We start from the raw sequence: 18055 nt of genomic DNA on the forward strand, positions 1-18055 counted from the left end.
ACAATCCAAGGATTTATTTTATATTAAAAAAAATTTATTGAAAAAGAATAATGCTTCATACAAATTCCCATTACAAAACCCTAAAATATCTATTTGTCTGTTTCCAGGTATGGTAGCAGAGTACAAAAATATCAAAATTGGACAAATTCTGGTACAACAATTCTCTTGGCCATTTTGGACTACAGATTTCTTTTCAGAGTTTAACTAGTAACCACATGTATTTATACTTGCCCATCAATAGAATCTATGTAGGCCGCAGACATTCTTTGAATTACACATTGTAGGAGCACAGACTTTCAGGTTTGGAAGACACACTAAAATTTACTAGGTTCAAATACTATGATGCAGTCCTTTGGATAACTTCCCCTATGTGGTTTCACTATGATTTACGTTCCAAATTACCGATCCTAGCAGTGTTAGCTGCCAGCTAATAGCAACACCTCTGATGACGTCACATAACAGATTCACCTTGCATACCCTTGCACATTATTAAAATTCAAAAAATCTCCCATTCTTTGGTTTGCCAACATTTATACTTCTGTTTTACCCATTACATCTGCAAACTTGTCCTAGGTCAAGTCTGGATTCCTGAAAGAAGAAAAGCTTAGCCACAAAAAGCATCAGGCCATACTAACTGAAGAAAACTAAGACTTCCTTAGAATCCTTTTCACTTAGTAAGCTGAAATTCACTTTAGTATCTCATCACTTGAGAAGTTGGTTAAGGCAAGAAACCTATTTCTTAAAATCTCTCTTTTCAGTCATTTGAAAAGTAATCCAAAACCTACGCACTTAAATTCCTTAATTCTTTCTCCTAGTACAATACTCTTTACCTCACAAAATCACATTTACATGTATCCCATCTCACTGGATCCCCACAACAGCCCTGTGAGGTAGGCAGGTCCGCAATTACAATCCTCTTTTTATAAATGAAGCAATAAATCTAGGGCAACCAAGGGCCCTGCCCAAACTCACACTGTAATTGATAGCACCAAGACTCCAATCAGATCTCCAGACACTGAAGTCAACACTCTTTCCATTCTATCATCTTGCTCAAGTGAAGGAGCATTTTCCACAGACTAGAAAACTAAGAGCAATTGTTAAAATGGAACACAGTGCCCACAACATGGTGGCCACAGCTGAAAGGAAGGAAAAGGGTCTGTGGAGAAAGGAAAGTGCTGAACAATGGGATGCCTGTGTGTAGGTTTGGTTCAATGACTTCTTAACAGCCAATTTAGGAAATAGAAACATAACGTAGGCATATTTCATGTTCATCGAATGAGCATAGTATCAACTAATTAATACTTACACCACTCTAACCAGCTGGTTAAATATCATTATCTCAAGCTGACAGATGGGAAAAGAGGAGAAATAATAAGTGACTTGCTTAGAGCTACAGAGAGAATATTTGTCACCAGGTTATTATTGCAGATAGTCTAGCACTTCACAGACAAAAAGGCCATGCCTCTCTGGGAAGAGGTAAACTGTATGAGAAATCAACACAGGTGAGGAAGGGGACAAGAAAAAGGTAGTTTGGGAGGATATACAACTGTGAATAAGTAGCTCAAAAAATTCAATCAATAGAATTGTGTTGCAACACTTGGGGAAGTGGCACACAGCTCCTCAATGGGACAAATATTTTCAAAGCAAACAAGTGTGGTAGAGGTCAGAGTACAGGAAACATATGGGAAGGCCAACAGGAATACACCACCTGGTCACACAATAAGATCTGCTCCCAAAGCTCTGGTCTGTAACAGATTCTTATTGACTTTAGGAATTAAATTGTAGGCATATAAGATGTGTGATCAGATTCAAACATTAAGCCCAACCTCACAAAAAACAAAGGCACAAAGAAGGACTGAGTGATAAGGCAAGGGCTATAAGATCACAGTAAAAAAAAAAATATGACACAAGCATGAAAAGGGCACATGTGAAGAACTGAAATAATTCATACTTGGTAAAGTAGGTCAGATCTTCTGTGAAAGACGTTAAAAGCTGATGAAGGAGGGTAAATGATATTTGACCTATTACATATGTGTACATAAAGAAAGAAGAAAAAAATACCAAATATACTTATTTCATCAATATAGAATTAAATATATTTTTCTTTTTTTAGATATATTTTAAGAATGCTGGTACCAACACAGTGAGAATAAGAGTTTTTACTACCTAATTTTTTATAGACAAACATGTATATGTACATATCTATATATATTTGAGGAATGCCCTCTCCCCACATTTGAGATGATTACTCAGTGGGAAGCAGTAATACAAATGGAAAAGGCTTCCCTCCTGTATCGAGGAAAGGAGATAAGACTAACTCCTTTTTAGCAACGGATTTAACAAAATATGTTTTTTTGGTAATACCACCGTTCAGACTACAACAGTCAAAAGCCTAAGATCTTAATGTCAATGACAGTATTTCAATGTCCGTTTTCTGATTGTTCCAACCAGGTTGTCTCTGTTTGCTTCTGTGTCACACGTAGTCTTTCCCACCGGAAGGTGCAGGTTTTGGATAAGGCCTTGGTGTTGGGTAAGATGTTGTTTTCCGGGGACAGGAGCAGCAAAGTAGGGCACCTCCCAGAAGGCAGAGAGAAGCAGCAGCCCAGCCAGTGAAGAGAGCCTGACCAAATTCATACCTAAAAAGAAAAGACAATGCACTTGCTTAATCAATGATTCATTGGAAACGTCTCTAATATAATTAAAGAACAAAATCAATATCATACTTATTATATTTTTTCCACTAGGAAAAAAAAAAAAAACCATGATCCCTTTAAGTTTTGTGAAGTACTTGAAGGTCTGTGGACACACGCACGAGAATGTTCACATGGCAGTCGTTGACAATTTGCAAGAGTAGATCAGGCAATGTGGCATACAATACCAGGTTAATACATGAATAGTTCCAAAGATTTTTCCATGTATAGGAGATTTGTAAAGCATGTTTACATACTTTAGAAGTCAGATTTGGACCATCGTTCCTAGGCTAAAACTTAACCAATCCTGCTCTCACCAAGTAGCAGCTGTATTCTCTAAAGAAACTGCTACAGTGTTTTGGAGACTATTAGAGTTTTCAATAGTTAATCCCTGATAAATGCTGAAATCTGAAATTTATGGTTTTGTGAAAAAGACTTCTAAGCAGCCTGTATATCATTCTAGGTTAAGTTGATCCAGGTGGATGTGTTAAGCCATGCTTCTGGGGAGAAGATCTGTGACTGATGGTAGACAATAAGGAAAGAGAAGGGCTGGATCTAGAGTTGTACGTCCTGAGTTTGAATCCTGATGCAAACTCTCAACTGCTGAATTGCGGGCCAGTAACTCCACCTCTCAACCTCAGCTGCTGCTTCTCTTAAAGCAGGATGATCCCATCTGCCTCACTGGACCGCTTCCAGGATCACGTGCGACAAAGTAAACAAGTGAACAGTGCCTAGCAATTTATAAAATGCTTCCATATCCATTACTGGTAAAATTTTAGCCTACTGACCTCCAGCAGTTTCTGTCCTACACTGTAGATCTTATGGGATGGGTTCCAACACAATCACGGCAGTATGTGTTCTCTGTGTGGGTGATTACATACAAAGAAGCACACCTTATCTCTCCACCACTGGGATTTTTCATCCATTCATCTTAGCACTCAACAAACAATAATTACATCTTAACATCCTGACTCTGAATGTAGTAATTAGGCTTTAAAGATGTGAACACAGTGAGACAAAGAGCCTTGTCTCTGATCAAAGGGTGTCATTACATGAGAGCCGAGTCAGCTCTTTAACTTTCACAATGTGCAATATTAAGGATGACCTTTCTAAAGTTATTTTTATGTTTGTGATAAAACACAAAATTGCAGTGGTAACATCTTTTTCATAAATAAACTGTTTTTTTTTTCATAAATAGGATTAAACTGTTAGAAATGAAGTATTATTTGTTAACTTCTACAATAGTGCTATTTTTTCTATCAATCATAAACTGTGTTTAGTTACAGACACTCACAATTAAGTGTTGTAAGTTTTGGAATATACTTCAAAAATGAAATTTCAAATATGTTGGTATCTTTATTAATACTAAAATTTTTTTTAGAAATATGAAAAAAGGTCTAATATACATTTGGAGAGTATGCAGCTTGGAACTTTTCTACTTTGAAGTTTATCTTGTCATCATTATAGGCTGTTGAAGCAATTATCAAATTATTTTTAACATGAGTCACAGGCCATTCAAATTATTTTCAAGTTTGACAGAAAATTCCATAAAATTCTGGATAGCAAATCTGGGAATAGCTGAACTTTGCAGAACATAAAAAGGGTATTTTCTCAGAGAACAAACTATTTTATGCATGAACAGTATTACCTGGCATTGACCGGGGTGCTGGGGTCATAGAATTCTTGAACAATTCTATTGCCATACCATGCTGTGGCAATTAAAATAGCCAGACCTACATAAATTCAAAACAAAAGACTGTTATCACTATGGAACACTGAACATAAATATACGGCTCATTAAATTTATAAGTATTTTACAAGAATTAAATCTCATCGACAGTGCTGACATTTGTAATTTAGTCCATTTTAATTCAGACGACTTTAATTTAGGGAGATTAGAGGTTCAGACACGATTGATTCTAAGTATTCTCTTAAGACAGACAAAAATATTAGGTTGGAGTTAGGCATAGTTTATACAATTCATGTCATTTTATTCACTTAGAGTTCAAGGTCACTGGCACAAATAACATTCTTCTGGAAACATTCAGCAGGTTCATGTCATTTAAGATCTCTTTAAAATATATTGTTGTATAATATATTTGTGTGTATATATATACACACATATGATATAATGTATACATCAGTGTGCTAGACTACTTTTAAAACCAAAGTCGTTATTAGTAAAGCTAGTCACTTACAATACAAAAGGAAAGATGAAAACCCTTCTACATTCTTCTTGACCAAAACTCAAGATTCACATTTCTAAAGGGTCAAAATAGAAGTAAATAGCTAGATAGCAGGAACGACTAGGACCTGTCTCAGAGAGCACCAGATCACCTAAATTCCTACAGCCCCACTGGCCAGACGTGTCAGGTCTTGCCGCGAACTGTGCTGAGGACCACATCAGATCAACATGTTCAGCACACTCTCAATTTCTCATGCCTTTCACATTTCAACAAGGCCAGAGAAACTCCTTAGTCAAAATAATCCACTCTATCATTTATGAGAAGTATACAACACCTCGGTTTTTCTTAACTAAAGAAATTAATTTATTTTTATAGTCATTCTAAAAATCTATCAATTTAGATAGATTAAATATTTCTACACTATCCACAATGTCCCTTCCTCCCATGAAAAAAGTGGTCCAACCTAACTGCCTCCCATGCTTGAGAGAAAACACTGTTGCTCTGGCTGCTCAAGCAGACCATGCAAATGCTCTGGAGTTTGCAAGCCTCACTCCCTAAGAAGCCTCTGAGACGTGGGGCACGATGCCCGGGAGTTACAGCAAGGTGAGTGGAAGAAGGGTTCTATGCAGTAAGTTCATTCATAGCCTTTGATGTAACATCAAACAGTTGGGAATAAAATGCTATCCAGGAGTAATTTCAATAAACTTTAACTAAACCGTTAGCAAAGCCACAGGCCCTCTTCCTTCATTATTGATGAAACCCACCTACTTTTGTTAAAGAGAAAATGAGAAAAAAGTCTAATTTTAGTTTTTCCTAGTGGTATATTATATCACTGGTGTCATTTTCAAAAACAATAGACCACTATATACATATACATATATACTATATATATACTATATATAATAGTCCATTTCAAAACAATAAACTGCTATATATAATATACAATAGTCTATTGTTTTATATACATACTATTTTATTTAATATAAACCTTATTATAAGGCTTTACAAATAAATGCTCTATGTCTTCTTCAGGCTTTCATTTTCTCAAAGGTCACCTATCAACACTTGAATAAAGCAATAATACATATTTATTTTCTATGGAAAATGTAACCTCATTCTTTTATCAAGGTTTTTTTCAAGGCCTTTCTGTAATGTTTTCTTTCTTAACTCATTTACTCTAATGGTACCATTCCTGCCATTCCAACATTCCACCTCCATTCCAACTGACCTTTCTCTTCACTGACCTATGGGTACAACCTGTTTATTCTGGAATCAGATCTGCCCATGTGGGATGATGTCCTCATTTTCCTCCCATAATCCCAGTCCCATTCATTCCTTACACATCTGCACGATTGACACATTCCTTATGTTCGCTCTCACCATACCTTATCTTTCCCACATAGTATCAGTAGAGACATTACAGAAATTTTCTGAATTACATAGAATTGTTCCTCATTATTTGCTAGATAGAAAATCTCTCCCTTCACCTGGGGAAACTGGTTCTAACAAACCAGTTGGCACCTGAAACATCAAGGAACAGACCTGTCCACTGTGAACACAGATCTCAGACTTTCATTTGGTTCCTGTTTGAGAACATGAAAGTCAACTGGATTTAAAGTTTCTATGTCTTCAGATTTTAAAGGAACTGAATTCAATGGATTCAGGTGCAATAAATCCAACAAACATAATCTAAGGAAACCAAAAGCTAGACCTTAAACCATGTCAGAAAGAGTTTAATAAGGTCTAAGGGGGACACGGCCTCCCTTACCTGAAATAAGAAAGATCACACCCCCAATGACAGCCATCCGCATCTTCTGCACCTCGTCATCTTCTAAGCACTTCATACACTTCATGCCAACAGTGGCCACAAAGATGGCTATCAGTCCCAGCAGGATGCCAATTATCATCAAGGCACGGGTTGCTTGCAGAGTACCTGGCAGAAAACATTTTAGAAAATGTAAAAATCATGCCTAGACCAGTAAGAGAAGAGTAGAAGTAGAAATAGAAGATCAAGTATATTTCAATGTTGTATGAAGGAGAGAGAAAATAACCAGGAGTCAGGAGACCCCAGTTCTAGTGATGTTTCTGCAGGTAACCAACATAGTTTCTTCTTCAGAAAAACAAATACCTGGCTGAATGATGAATAAGAATTCCTCCAGCTTTAACAGTTTATGTTTTCAACATTAATTTGAAAATCCTCTGAAAAAATAATTAATGATCTGGTTGAATAGGTTTAGCTGAACCACTACTTTTTTTTTTTACAATAAACTGCATGTATTTAAAGCATGCAATTTGATATTTTTTTCTTATTAGTAATGTAAATATGGCAATCCCAATCTCCCAGTTCATCCCACAAACCAATACATTTTAAATCCCTACTTACAGAGCATTTTAATTCTGAAATAATCATATATGTTATCCTTAATGTTAAAACATTTATAATTAAAATGGTTTACAATACATCTTGGTAACAGTCAATAGCTTTATACTCCAGTCATCAAGCTACAGAAAACCTGGGTGGGTGAACTTGGAAGACAAGAAATGAATTTCTCATAGATTACCATGGCTGGATAGGCATTCCTTGTATCTCCTACAAGGGGTGAGGTGGGAGATATGAATACCATATTTTCTTAGAACAAAGCATAATAGCCTTGGGACGTTATTGTGGAACGTAGTAGGTTTATATTCAGAGATATCACCAGTTTTTAAACTGCTATGTTGTAAAATAGTGGATAATAATTCAATGCAGTATTTCTCAGGATTCCACTAATTTTCTAATTTCCTGTTATTGTCATTGGTATATGAAGTCATGATCAAATTGATAGGGCCAAGTTTGAGATTATGCCAGTAAACATCTTAAAAGAGTAAAAACATGATACCATCACTGTAACATAAAGGCACAGACTTTAAAAGAAAAAAGAGCTGAAACTATGCTGGTTAGATGACTTTGATTAACTCTAGATTTATTTCTTCCTTTAAATAAAGATTATTATCTCTTTGCCAGTGTTAACACAAGTCTTTTGCATATACAAATATTATTTACATTGTAACAAAACATGCTATCTTGGGTAAACCATTATTCTTTGGGACCATATTTTTCTTATGTAAAGTGTGAATGATGACATCTCTTAACGGGGAAGTTGAAACAATTGACTTCTTGATGGCCTTCAAAAGTAGCTGACAGAAGGGAAAGGTTTTATATCTCACTACCTAATTTAGACCTAGGCTCAGGGTCAGTATTATGATTTGTAGCCTAAGTTCAGGGTTGAGAACTTAGGCTACAAATCATAATTAACACTAAAACATCACTCAATTTTAGTTTGTTAATATTTCCATTCTTGCCATAACCAGGCAATCTATGATAAAATCATAGTAACGTCTTTCTGAAAGTATCAAAAGCATTTTTTTTACTGTATTTGAGAGATATTTTGGAAATCAAGATAAATTTTACTTGATTTAATTAAAAATTAAACCATAGGCACTTCCATTCTCCCCTCATAGATCCACTTCCTCATAAATGTGTGTTGGCAAGTTGCACCCTACCCACACACTTATTATAAGATTCCAGGTTGGTACAAGAACTCCTGAACCAAAACACAGCTTTCATGAACGCTGGGTTTGTGAAACTTCTTCCTTGGAATCACAAACCATACTGTGGCATGAGAGGAAAGTACCAAGGACTCCATAGTTACGGCGTGTCCTTCCTTCTGATTTACCAACAGTTTTTGCAAAGACAATCACTGCTTAGAAGGGAAATCAAAAATAACTAAGGTCTTATACATAACACAGATTTCAGAATTGGTCCAAAGTTCCACTTAGAAGGAAAGCAATCCAGGCAAAGGGACCCTGGAAGAGGAGATGCAGAAAGGACAGGGTGATCACCCGTACATTTGCCGGAGACTCTCTCGGTTTTAAAGCTACAAGTTGTGCCTCCTGAGAAGGTCCCCAATCCTGGACAAACTGGGAAAGCTAGTCACAACTGGAGGGTGTGAAAAGTAAAATAAGGTGGGTTAGCAAGGTAGGCAGAAGGCATTTATCATGTAAGACTTTGCAAGCTAGGGTAAGGGGTTTGGAATTCATTCTAAGTGGAATCAGAAGTCACTGAGGGGTCTTAAAGAAGAGGTGACAAGATTTTTACCCTCTGTCTTCACATAATAGCCCTTCAAACATGTATAGCCTCTTACATCTCTCAACTGCCTTTTGCTTTGTTTGTCCATTAAGCTCAATTTTCCAACCTTTTTTCACCACTTTGGTTGCTTTCTCTGAACTCTAAGTTTTCTACTTTGAGTTGTAGGGCCCCAAACCAGATCCAGCTTCTACAATCATTTTGATCTGTACTTCATGTAAAAACAGCAGGCCACCAGCCCAGCAGGTCTGAGCACTTGGATCACAAGGTACTCTTCACGAGGAGTCTTCTGCGCCTCAACCTCCTGAGTCGGGCTTATATAAAACCACCCAGGCAGGGAGCGCACATCGGTCAACCACTGCAAGGCTCCACCTGCGCTCGCTTGGAATTATCTCATCTTCCAAGTCTTCATCTTTAAGTTTGCTCTCTTTTCAATTCTCAAAGAATACACATTTAATTCATGCCACATGTCACTCTTTCCACTACTTGTACAAAATTTCTAAGGGGGAAGGAACAGATACTTTGTTCCGTGTGCTGCAAACCCTAGTATGTTTTATTTCTTTATCGAATTATGTATCGTTTTCATAATGCACAAAAAATAATGGAGAAAATGGGGAAAAAAAAAACCTGGATGGTGGGAACCTATACTTAGGAATCATGTAAATCATATAGAGCAAGGGGGATCATGTTTTGTTTTTAAAAATCTGACAGAAGCAATAGTGTTATTTTGTGAAGAAATACTTTTTCATTTATGTCCTGGCATCCATTCCCTTAGGAACTGTCTCTGTATTCTGCAATACTAGATGGGCATCAAACACAAAATCTCATCTTGTATCACTGGAGACATTTGGATAAATTCTTAACTATAATGATATGTGGGGGGAAATGTAAAGATACAAAATAAAAAATAAAGCCTGAGAATCATAACAGCTAGTTGGGCATATGTAATGGTAGATTACAAATCAAAGTAAGCAAGTGTTGTGTTACAAGTTATGAGGGTTTTATGTGTGAATAGAATCTAAACTGCACAGTTTTAAGCTGGAACCAGACGAATCTTTCAAACCAATGTCTTATGGAAGCCTTTTAAGTTAGACATCTAAAATATGTAATTGTGAGCTCCTTGATGACTTGGCCAAATATTTGTTCATATTTTCCATCCAAAGTGCTAAGAACAGTACCTGGCAAACTTCATGGATTACTCAATCTGTGCTCAACAGATTTAAATTTGAACATCTTTATCCTTTAAAAATTCTAATATGATAGGTAAAAATAGTCTTTTGTGTTAAGCTTACTCTTTGAAATAATACCGAGAAACATCTTCCTAGAAAGCCTCAGAATACTAAAATCTTGCTACATAAAGCCAGATCTAGTTTAGGTCATTAAAGGCTAGAAACTCACCTAGGGAGAAGAAATTCATACTTTTTTGTTTAATCCAATCTAATTTTTAAAAATTTTCTAAATTTCTAATTATGCATCTAATGAGCTTCCAAGATGAAGTTTTTTCTGGTGGAACAATGATCAGCAGGGCAGAGAAGTTGAGAAATATTTGAAAGCTGCAAAATATTTTAGACCAGAGAGATACAGTCTTGAACTATTAACTCTGAATTGACCTGATTGGCTCAAATCTAGAAGAAAATATGTTCCTTTCTGGCCCATTAAATTTGCATATGCTATTATTATCACCGACTCAAGCTGTCTTTGGAGAAAACGGTTAGCAAACATTCTAAAAGTTACACTATTGTTTCTCATCATTATTCAGCAGTACATGGAGAAGGCGGTCTTTTAATTATATTATACTTAGCTAGACTGATGATCTTGAGATTAAAGACTCCTTGAGGAGCTCTACCATTTGCAACCTGAAAGTATAATTTGAAAACATACTTACAAAGATCTCCACTTACGAGACAAGAAATGAGTTAGAAGTTACTGATCTACTACAGTGAAGTTAATCAACATAAGCATAGAAAGACAAGCATAGACGAGTCAGTGTAATTTTTTTTCCAAAGCTTTTCTAAAGTCTTCCTATACACGCAGCAGAATCTCCTTTAAAGACCTGACATTGTTCATGCTATTTACTAGCCATATTACTATATTATTACCCTGTGATTTATATGTCATAAAGCAGATTTTAATTATATCTCTATCCTCACGTAGTCTCTCTTTGCATCAGTAGTTGCTTCATAAGTACTAGGCAAATAAATAAACTGACCACTGGCTGACTAGAACAAAAATCCCCTTCTCTCCTCTGCAATTAAATGAACTCATCAGAGTCACAGAACTATACTCCCATGACTTCTTCACTTATTAAATTGCTCACTTTTACTCAAGTTCAAAGTTTCTCAAGAGTCCTCACTGTTAGCATTTCCTTGATTGATGTATGAACCGGTGGCCACTGGGTGTGACCTTAGGACTCCAGCACAGTCAGTAACTGTGGTCTGGGATGAGGCAGGACTTAGCACATTTTAGGATGTTCAAAGCAGTTTTGCTATCTTGTTTGTTTCTTAGAGAAACTGCCTCATGATTCTGTGTTAACTCTATGCCACTTACTCATCACTCCAATCAAGGAAGCCTAAACTATGCCACTTTCCTGTTTCCTTTCCACCACTGCAATTAACAAAGAACGTTGGCACTGTTAGGAATCAACGTTTGCATCTTATCAATCATCTTAGCTGCACTTCTAGGAACAAGGAGAGGAGCTGGCTCATGCTTGTTGAATGGATGAATGACTCATGGATTCATCTCCCCATTCCTCCCACTCTGCCCTGTTTTATAAGTGGGGAAACTACAGCCCAGAGAGACCAAGAGGCTCACCATTATAAACATGGCGAGTTAGCGCAAAACCAGGGTCAGAACTGAGTACTCAAGCCTGGGTTTGGGTTTTGACTTTCACCATTCCAAAAGTCAGAACTAATTCTTGAAACAGATCTGAACATAAATGGCCTCTTAAACACCCTTGGTTCAGCAGGAATAATGCAGTCTAGGGAAGTGTAAGCAGGTGCCCTCCTCTCTGCCTATGCTTCAAAGACTGTCCAAGTCAGTGATTTTGTTCTTTGATTGAGCCTGACATCATGGTGAGAGTGCTGGGAACCTTCACCGACAACCAATACTCATTAAAGCATACCTACACACATGTGGATTCATGCAAAGCAAGTTGAACAGGCTGGAGGAGCTTATAAACAAATTACAGAATCCCAAGGTTAGATGAGACTTAGAGAGAGTCTAGCCTAACCTCCCATTTGTCTGGGACTTGGATTTTCCCTACAACATTCCTTCAAAATGCTTACTTATTCCTCTGCTTGCACACCTCCCACCATGCAACCTCCTGGGGGAACCCAGTCTTTGGACAGCTCTAGCTATTAAAGTCAAGCCAGAAGAAGCAATTAACTAAGCACATGAAATAGGCACTAGCTTGCCAAAAGTTTGAGAACTGGATCAAAACAAGGCACGATGTACAGTTTAATCAAGAAAAGTCGACTGCAACTCTGACACTCTTTTTTTGTATTTTCCAACTATCGGTCATCATTGTCAATACCTGGATGGACGTGAAAATGTTTCAACCATAGCAAAGCCACAACCCATGGTGTATGATTTGTTTCCCCAGGAAGTTCCCCAGTTACACTTTCACAAACTGCTTTGCAAGAACCACTTAAAGAAGCTCTGCTGTATCTCATTTCCCACATTGGCTTAAGCACACTGTATCCCTGTAGACACTGCCATGTGCTTTTTACAGCTGCCAATAATCAAAGAAGGGGAACACAGGATTTTAACATATCCAGTGCTACAACTGAATCTCGGTCCTAAGTTGCCAAGTGGGCTCCACTGACAAAGAGAACAAGGTACAATTTCAACAAACTCCTAGCTAAGCTTTTCACCTAAAAGCACTTTGTGGAATGCAACTTGTTACAAGGAACAGTACTTATATGTACAGATAATCCTGTTCACCTCTAGATGTCACAGGATTATACCAAAACCAGCCAATGAGTCACCTCCCCAGGTCTCTACATCAGGTGGGCCTGAGCACAACTGTCCAGGTAGAGAAACAGAGACATGTAGGTTCTCTGAGCTCCATCCAAAGGTACCTAGTGAGTCATTGGCAGGTTGAGGAGGGTACCTGTGAGTCAAGGCTCCCATTTCTGGGAATCAGTTTTGAGAGAAAGGCCTGGGCCTCACCTTCGATAAACTCTGGCTTTAACCAAAATGAAAAGAGAAATCTGATCTGGAGTTAAAAAAAATTCTCCAGGAAGAAATCTCCAAAATGTGTATGGGGGCAGAGGGAAGGTGTTCTTTAGATCTTCTGCCACAGCTTGAAAAACTGTAACAGCTATATTAACTAGGAAAAAATGAAAATAAAACATTTTAACACATTATCATGTTTAGGGATGACCTGTTTGCGTATTTACAACATGGATCAATCTGATTTCATTTGGTCATTTAAGGCAGTTAAGAGGAAACCTCTTTAAACATGTTGAAAATGAACTATTTTGATCAGTCTCTGGAATTGCCTTTAGAATCGTCTGCATCTGCCAATTCCTCAACGTGACAAACACGCTAAATGCCTGATACAATTCTTTACATGTGTTTATCCATCTATGGGGAGATTCAATGATTACATAAAGACATATACCTAATAGATTCCTTATATTTGGCATAAAAGAATCTTAATACAGGAATTTTGAAAAGCTGAAATGACAACACTAAAAACCACCATGTGTACACTGACTCACCAAATTCCACAGGTACTCAAGGGGTTTAAACAGACTTGGAACAGACTGAATAACTCTAAAGTATATAGCTTTTGACAAAACCACATGCAGGAGGTGGACAAAGCAACTGAAGTAAACTTGGGCGATGACAACACTGCTTACCGTCAACACACAAAGGGGACTGGCGGGCAGGCCTGTTTGTCCAGGCAAAGACCAAGGAAGCCTTTCTTCAAGCTAGTTCAAGGGCATGACAGACACAAGCTTCCGGACAAATAATGTCATAGCTCAAGGAAGATACTCTAGCCACAAATTGTTATTACCTAAGTGGGAATTTAATGAGTTTCTGGCAAGACACTCGAAAGCTTTTATTTTAAAAAATAATAAAAGGGAAAAAACCATCCTGTCATCCTTCTCTCCACCATCTTTAGGGTTATTTCTCTCTACATAATCCTTTCCAACCTGACAGAAGAAAGAAGCCAGCATCCGTTACACAGAAACTCTTTTGTGGAAGACAGAAACTCAGAGAAGACTCACTCTTTCTCTCGCTCTCCTGACCTCTGCACTCATCAGCTCTGTCTCCTTTGTGGCATTGGTCTTCAGTGCCTCCATTCTTCCCTTCATGCTATGAACTTATTTAGAACTTCTCTTTCTTGTCATCCTTTTGCCACCTGCCACCCACCTTCGCTTTCCAAAGTAACACTATACAATGTGCTTCCCCGGAAGACTCCTGGTCTGAAAGCTCAACCCTCTGGGGAATCTTAAGAGGTTACTTTAAGGGTCATAGAAGGGGATGCATAGGGGGCTTCCTCACACTTACTGGATTTTAAAAGTCAAAAGAATTAAAAGATTCAAACTCCAGTGTGAGTAGAAGACACTGGGTTGAGACATTCCATGTAGGAAGGTGATTTTTCCTACGAAAACTCACAGTAAAGATAGAGTGAGGAAAAAAATCACAGCTAATAACTTTGGGATTATCTATTTAATTTTACAAACCGGAGAAGCCACCAGGCTTTGAACTTTTCAAGGTATATCATTTTCTTGCCCCAACCCGTCACTTTTCACAGAATCTTAGAATATCCAGGAGAGGCCTAAGAGCTCAAGTTCAAGTTTGGCCTTCACTCGTGGGCATGGAAGATGAAACCCCACCTAGAGAAGTGTCACCCAGGGAGTTAGAGCAAAAACTAGAGCTTAGGCCGGGGCCTCCCTTTCTCCAAACCACCCTTCTCTCCACTTCCTCACGGCGGAGCGCACGACGACTTGATCCACGGAAGGCTGATAGACATGTAACCACACACCAGGATCCTTTGGTGGCCACTACTCCAAAACGGAGCCACTGGGGAGGTTGGGTCCCTGGGTCACAGCTGGGGAGTGGGGAATGCACTCACTGTTCAGATTCAGCAAGGAATCGAAGACTTTGCACTGGATCTGCCCGGTGCTCTGCGACACACAGGACATCCACAGCCCCTCGTACATGGCCTGGGCCGTCACGATGTTGTCCCCAGCGTAGGAGTAAATCCTCCACTGGGGCAGCGCCGTGCTGACGATGGAGCCGATCCAGCCCAGGAAGCCCAGGATGAAGCCCAGCAGCTGCAGCCCCGCGTTGGCCATGGCTCGCTCGGGTGCCCGCACCGGCTCGGGGAGGGGCGGCAGGTGCACCGGCTCGGGAGTCTGCAGGTGCGCCCCGCGGAGTCTGCAGGTGTGCCCGGGACCCCCGGCGCTGGCGGAGCTGCGCGGGGAAAGGGACAGCGGGGAGCCCTGCTGCCTGCGCCGCCCCTGCAGCAGCTCTGGGTCCCGATCCTGGCCCGGGCCGGCGCTGGAGCTGGGAGGCGAGACGCCGCGGCTGCGTCGGGGCGCGGACTGAGATGCCAACCCGCCCCGCGCCGCGATTTAAGGCAGCTCCGCCCCCGGTCCTGCCCGGCCCGGCCCGGCCGCCGCGCAGCGCCCCCCGGCGGTGGCAGGGCGGCCCCCAGGGACGCGAGAGCCAGCGCGGGAGCCCGCGGTGGCCCCACGCGCGTGGCGGGAAGGTCCCGCCGCCCAGCGAGGACACGCCGAGCAGCATCGGGTACGCAGCGGCCCCCTCTCTTCTCCCCTGGCTCTTCCTCTGGGAGCCTGCCCAGGCTTTCCGTTCACTCAGTCCACGTTTATCCAAAAGTGACTCTGTATGTCTAAACCCTAAACATGCATAAAGATGAAAAATAGGGACCTCAAGGGGCACACGGGTTCATGTTAATCTTTTCCCCCACTATCTGATTAAAAGACATTTCCTATCTCTCTACACCCCACTTCCCTCCCTCACACACGTCCCTCCCTTTCCTTCAGCCTCCTCCCGCTTCTCCTCTCCTCCCTCTGCCCCCTTCTTCCCTTCAAGGTCTCTCCTAGAATTATATGTTTTTGCAGGGGTTGTAAGAAACCTTTATACTTTATTGATTAGGAAACTGAAACCCAGAGAAGAAACGTGATTTGCATAAGCTCACACAGCAAGTTAGTAGCATGTACAGTACTTGGTTCTCCAGTCCACTGCTTTCTCACTACATCTCAGCTTGATCAAAATGTATGTCCTTTGATCTGCGATCATCCTTATGAAAATGCAGACTGCCCTCCCCGACCCCTGCACGTGTACACACGCACACACCAGCCTCTTCCCCACAGCAGCTTGTCTTAGAGCAGTGATTCATTCCCGGAGGGACCTGGCCAATGGGCCTCCACCCCTCCAGAGGGTTGTTCATTAATGAATTATCAGATGCTATTCTTGAAAGGTGACAGCATCCAGAAAGTCCCCAGTAGAAAGAGGCCTGGACTGGGACTAGGAAGTCCAGGTTCTGGCTCCGTTTTTGCAGTGATGGGCTGCGGCCAACACCTCAGGTTTGAGTCTAGTTCAGCCTTTAGTTTCCCTCTCTGAGTCTCTAACGCTTCCTTCTTTGTAGTCACTCAGAAGTGCACCTCAGGGGTTGTGGTTTGGAATAATTAAAATGTTTTCCCAACTGGTTTGTGTGTGTGGTGCGAGTGTGGCGGGAGGAGAAACTTCTATGATTTTAGTAAAAACAGAAACACCTGCAAGGCAGAAATAACCATGCTACGGAGAAAACAAGATATGCTCTCTTGTTTACCCTGGCAGCTGCCAGTTTGTAACAAGGAGGGAACAGTTAAGGAAAAAAGTTAACAGGGTGAATGAGAGGAGTGAAAAAGACTCTACCACTTGGGGCGTGTTGGTGATGGGGGAGGTTAAGCCCACGTGGGACAGAGGCAATATGGGAGCCTCTGCACCATCAGCTCAATTTTGCTGTGAACCTAAAACTGCACTAAAAAAAAGTCTATGAAAAAGCGAAAAAGCAAAAAACCCCCAACCCTACCACCCTCACTTCCACCTGGCTATCTCCAGGTAACTTTTGAAGGTTTAAAGCACAAGTCTGCATGGAGATCTGGGGACTAGCAATGAAGAGGGTAACACATGAGCTGATGAAGAGATTTAATTTGGAGTAAGCAAGATTAAAACATGTGGGTGACGTCCCGTATCTGAAAGCCACCTCGGATCCCAGGAAGGCTCTCAGGCAGCTCTGTGGGGCAGGACCACATCCAGGTTGAGTCCTCAGAGTCTGGGCCACAGCAATTCTTTCTACGTCCAGATGAGTGTTGGGTGGGGTCCTGTGGTTGCGGGGGAAGAGGTGTCAATCACATCCGATTTATTTATTCCCCAGGGCTATTAGATTCAGAGGACGTTCTCAGAATACGCTGTAGGTGGTGCAGGCCACTGCCATGAGAATCAAATAGTCTTATCTTTTTTTATTCCAGTCAATTCAGAATTAAAACTGTGTACATTTTTTTTCTTTGTTGTTCAGATTAGATTAATGAAGACAAGATTTGAGTTCAGTGAACATGCTTGTGCCTTTAATCTACATTTAGGGCCTGTTTTTATGGACCTACAGTTATCAGGGGATTAGAGGGATGAACCCTGTGGGCAGTGTGTCCCCCTGTTTTTGTTTTCCTTATTCCAGGTTTGTGCGAGGCTGATGACTTCACTGCCCACAGCGCGTTTGGGAGGCTGTGGTGGCTTACCCCACTGTGATCCGTGCCTGTCTCTGGAGTCCCTAATCTTGTCTAGTTTTCTGTCCTTCCCTCAGTGCAGATAGGTGAGATAATGGCTCCACATAAATCCACCCACTCAAGAGAAAAACAACTTCCAGACATTGGTCTTTAATACATGAAGCATACACAATAGAGAGGGTACCAAGAAGTTTCTAGAAAGAGAGTGACCAAGAAGTTTCTAGAAAGAGAGTGACCAAGAAGTTTCTAGCAAGATCGTTGATCGTATGGGAAATACCCTGGCCCGCTGAGTAGGAAAATCTGCTGTGT

At 40.3% G+C, this 18055-nt stretch overlaps 1 protein-coding gene across 1 annotated transcript; it reads right to left on the reverse strand.

The window, feature by feature from the left end:
* Position 1: 1 nt before the first annotated feature.
* Positions 2-15565, reverse strand: CLDN1 (claudin 1). The gene is made up of 4 exons (XM_057738674.1): positions 15091-15565; positions 6645-6809; positions 4339-4423; positions 2-2636 (listed from the first exon to the last, which is right to left on the reverse strand). The coding sequence occupies exons 1-4, from the start codon at positions 15311-15313 to the stop codon at positions 2474-2476; spliced, it is 636 nt and encodes a 211-aa protein (XP_057594657.1). The 5' UTR covers positions 15314-15565; the 3' UTR covers positions 2-2473.
* Positions 15566-18055: the final 2490 nt, after the last annotated feature.

Source organism: Hippopotamus amphibius, chromosome 6 (assembly GCF_030028045.1).
Source record: "Hippopotamus amphibius kiboko isolate mHipAmp2 chromosome 6, mHipAmp2.hap2, whole genome shotgun sequence".
Classification (NCBI taxonomy): Eukaryota; Metazoa; Chordata; class Mammalia; order Artiodactyla; family Hippopotamidae; genus Hippopotamus; species Hippopotamus amphibius.

Bases quoted from the DNA above. Each gene is read 5' to 3' on its own strand.
- CLDN1 (XM_057738674.1), bottom strand. From the start codon at position 15,313: ATGGCCAACGCGGGGCTGCAGCTGCTGGGCTTCATCCTGGGCTTCCTG. The intron at 6,810-15,090 runs GTGAGTGCATTC...GTTTTCTGCCAG, and splicing joins TTCCTTGCTGAATCTGAACA to GTACTCTGCAAGCAACCCGT. The intron at 4,424-6,644 runs GTAAGGGAGGCC...GAATTTATGTAG, and splicing joins TGTGATCTTTCTTATTTCAG to GTCTGGCTATTTTAATTGCC.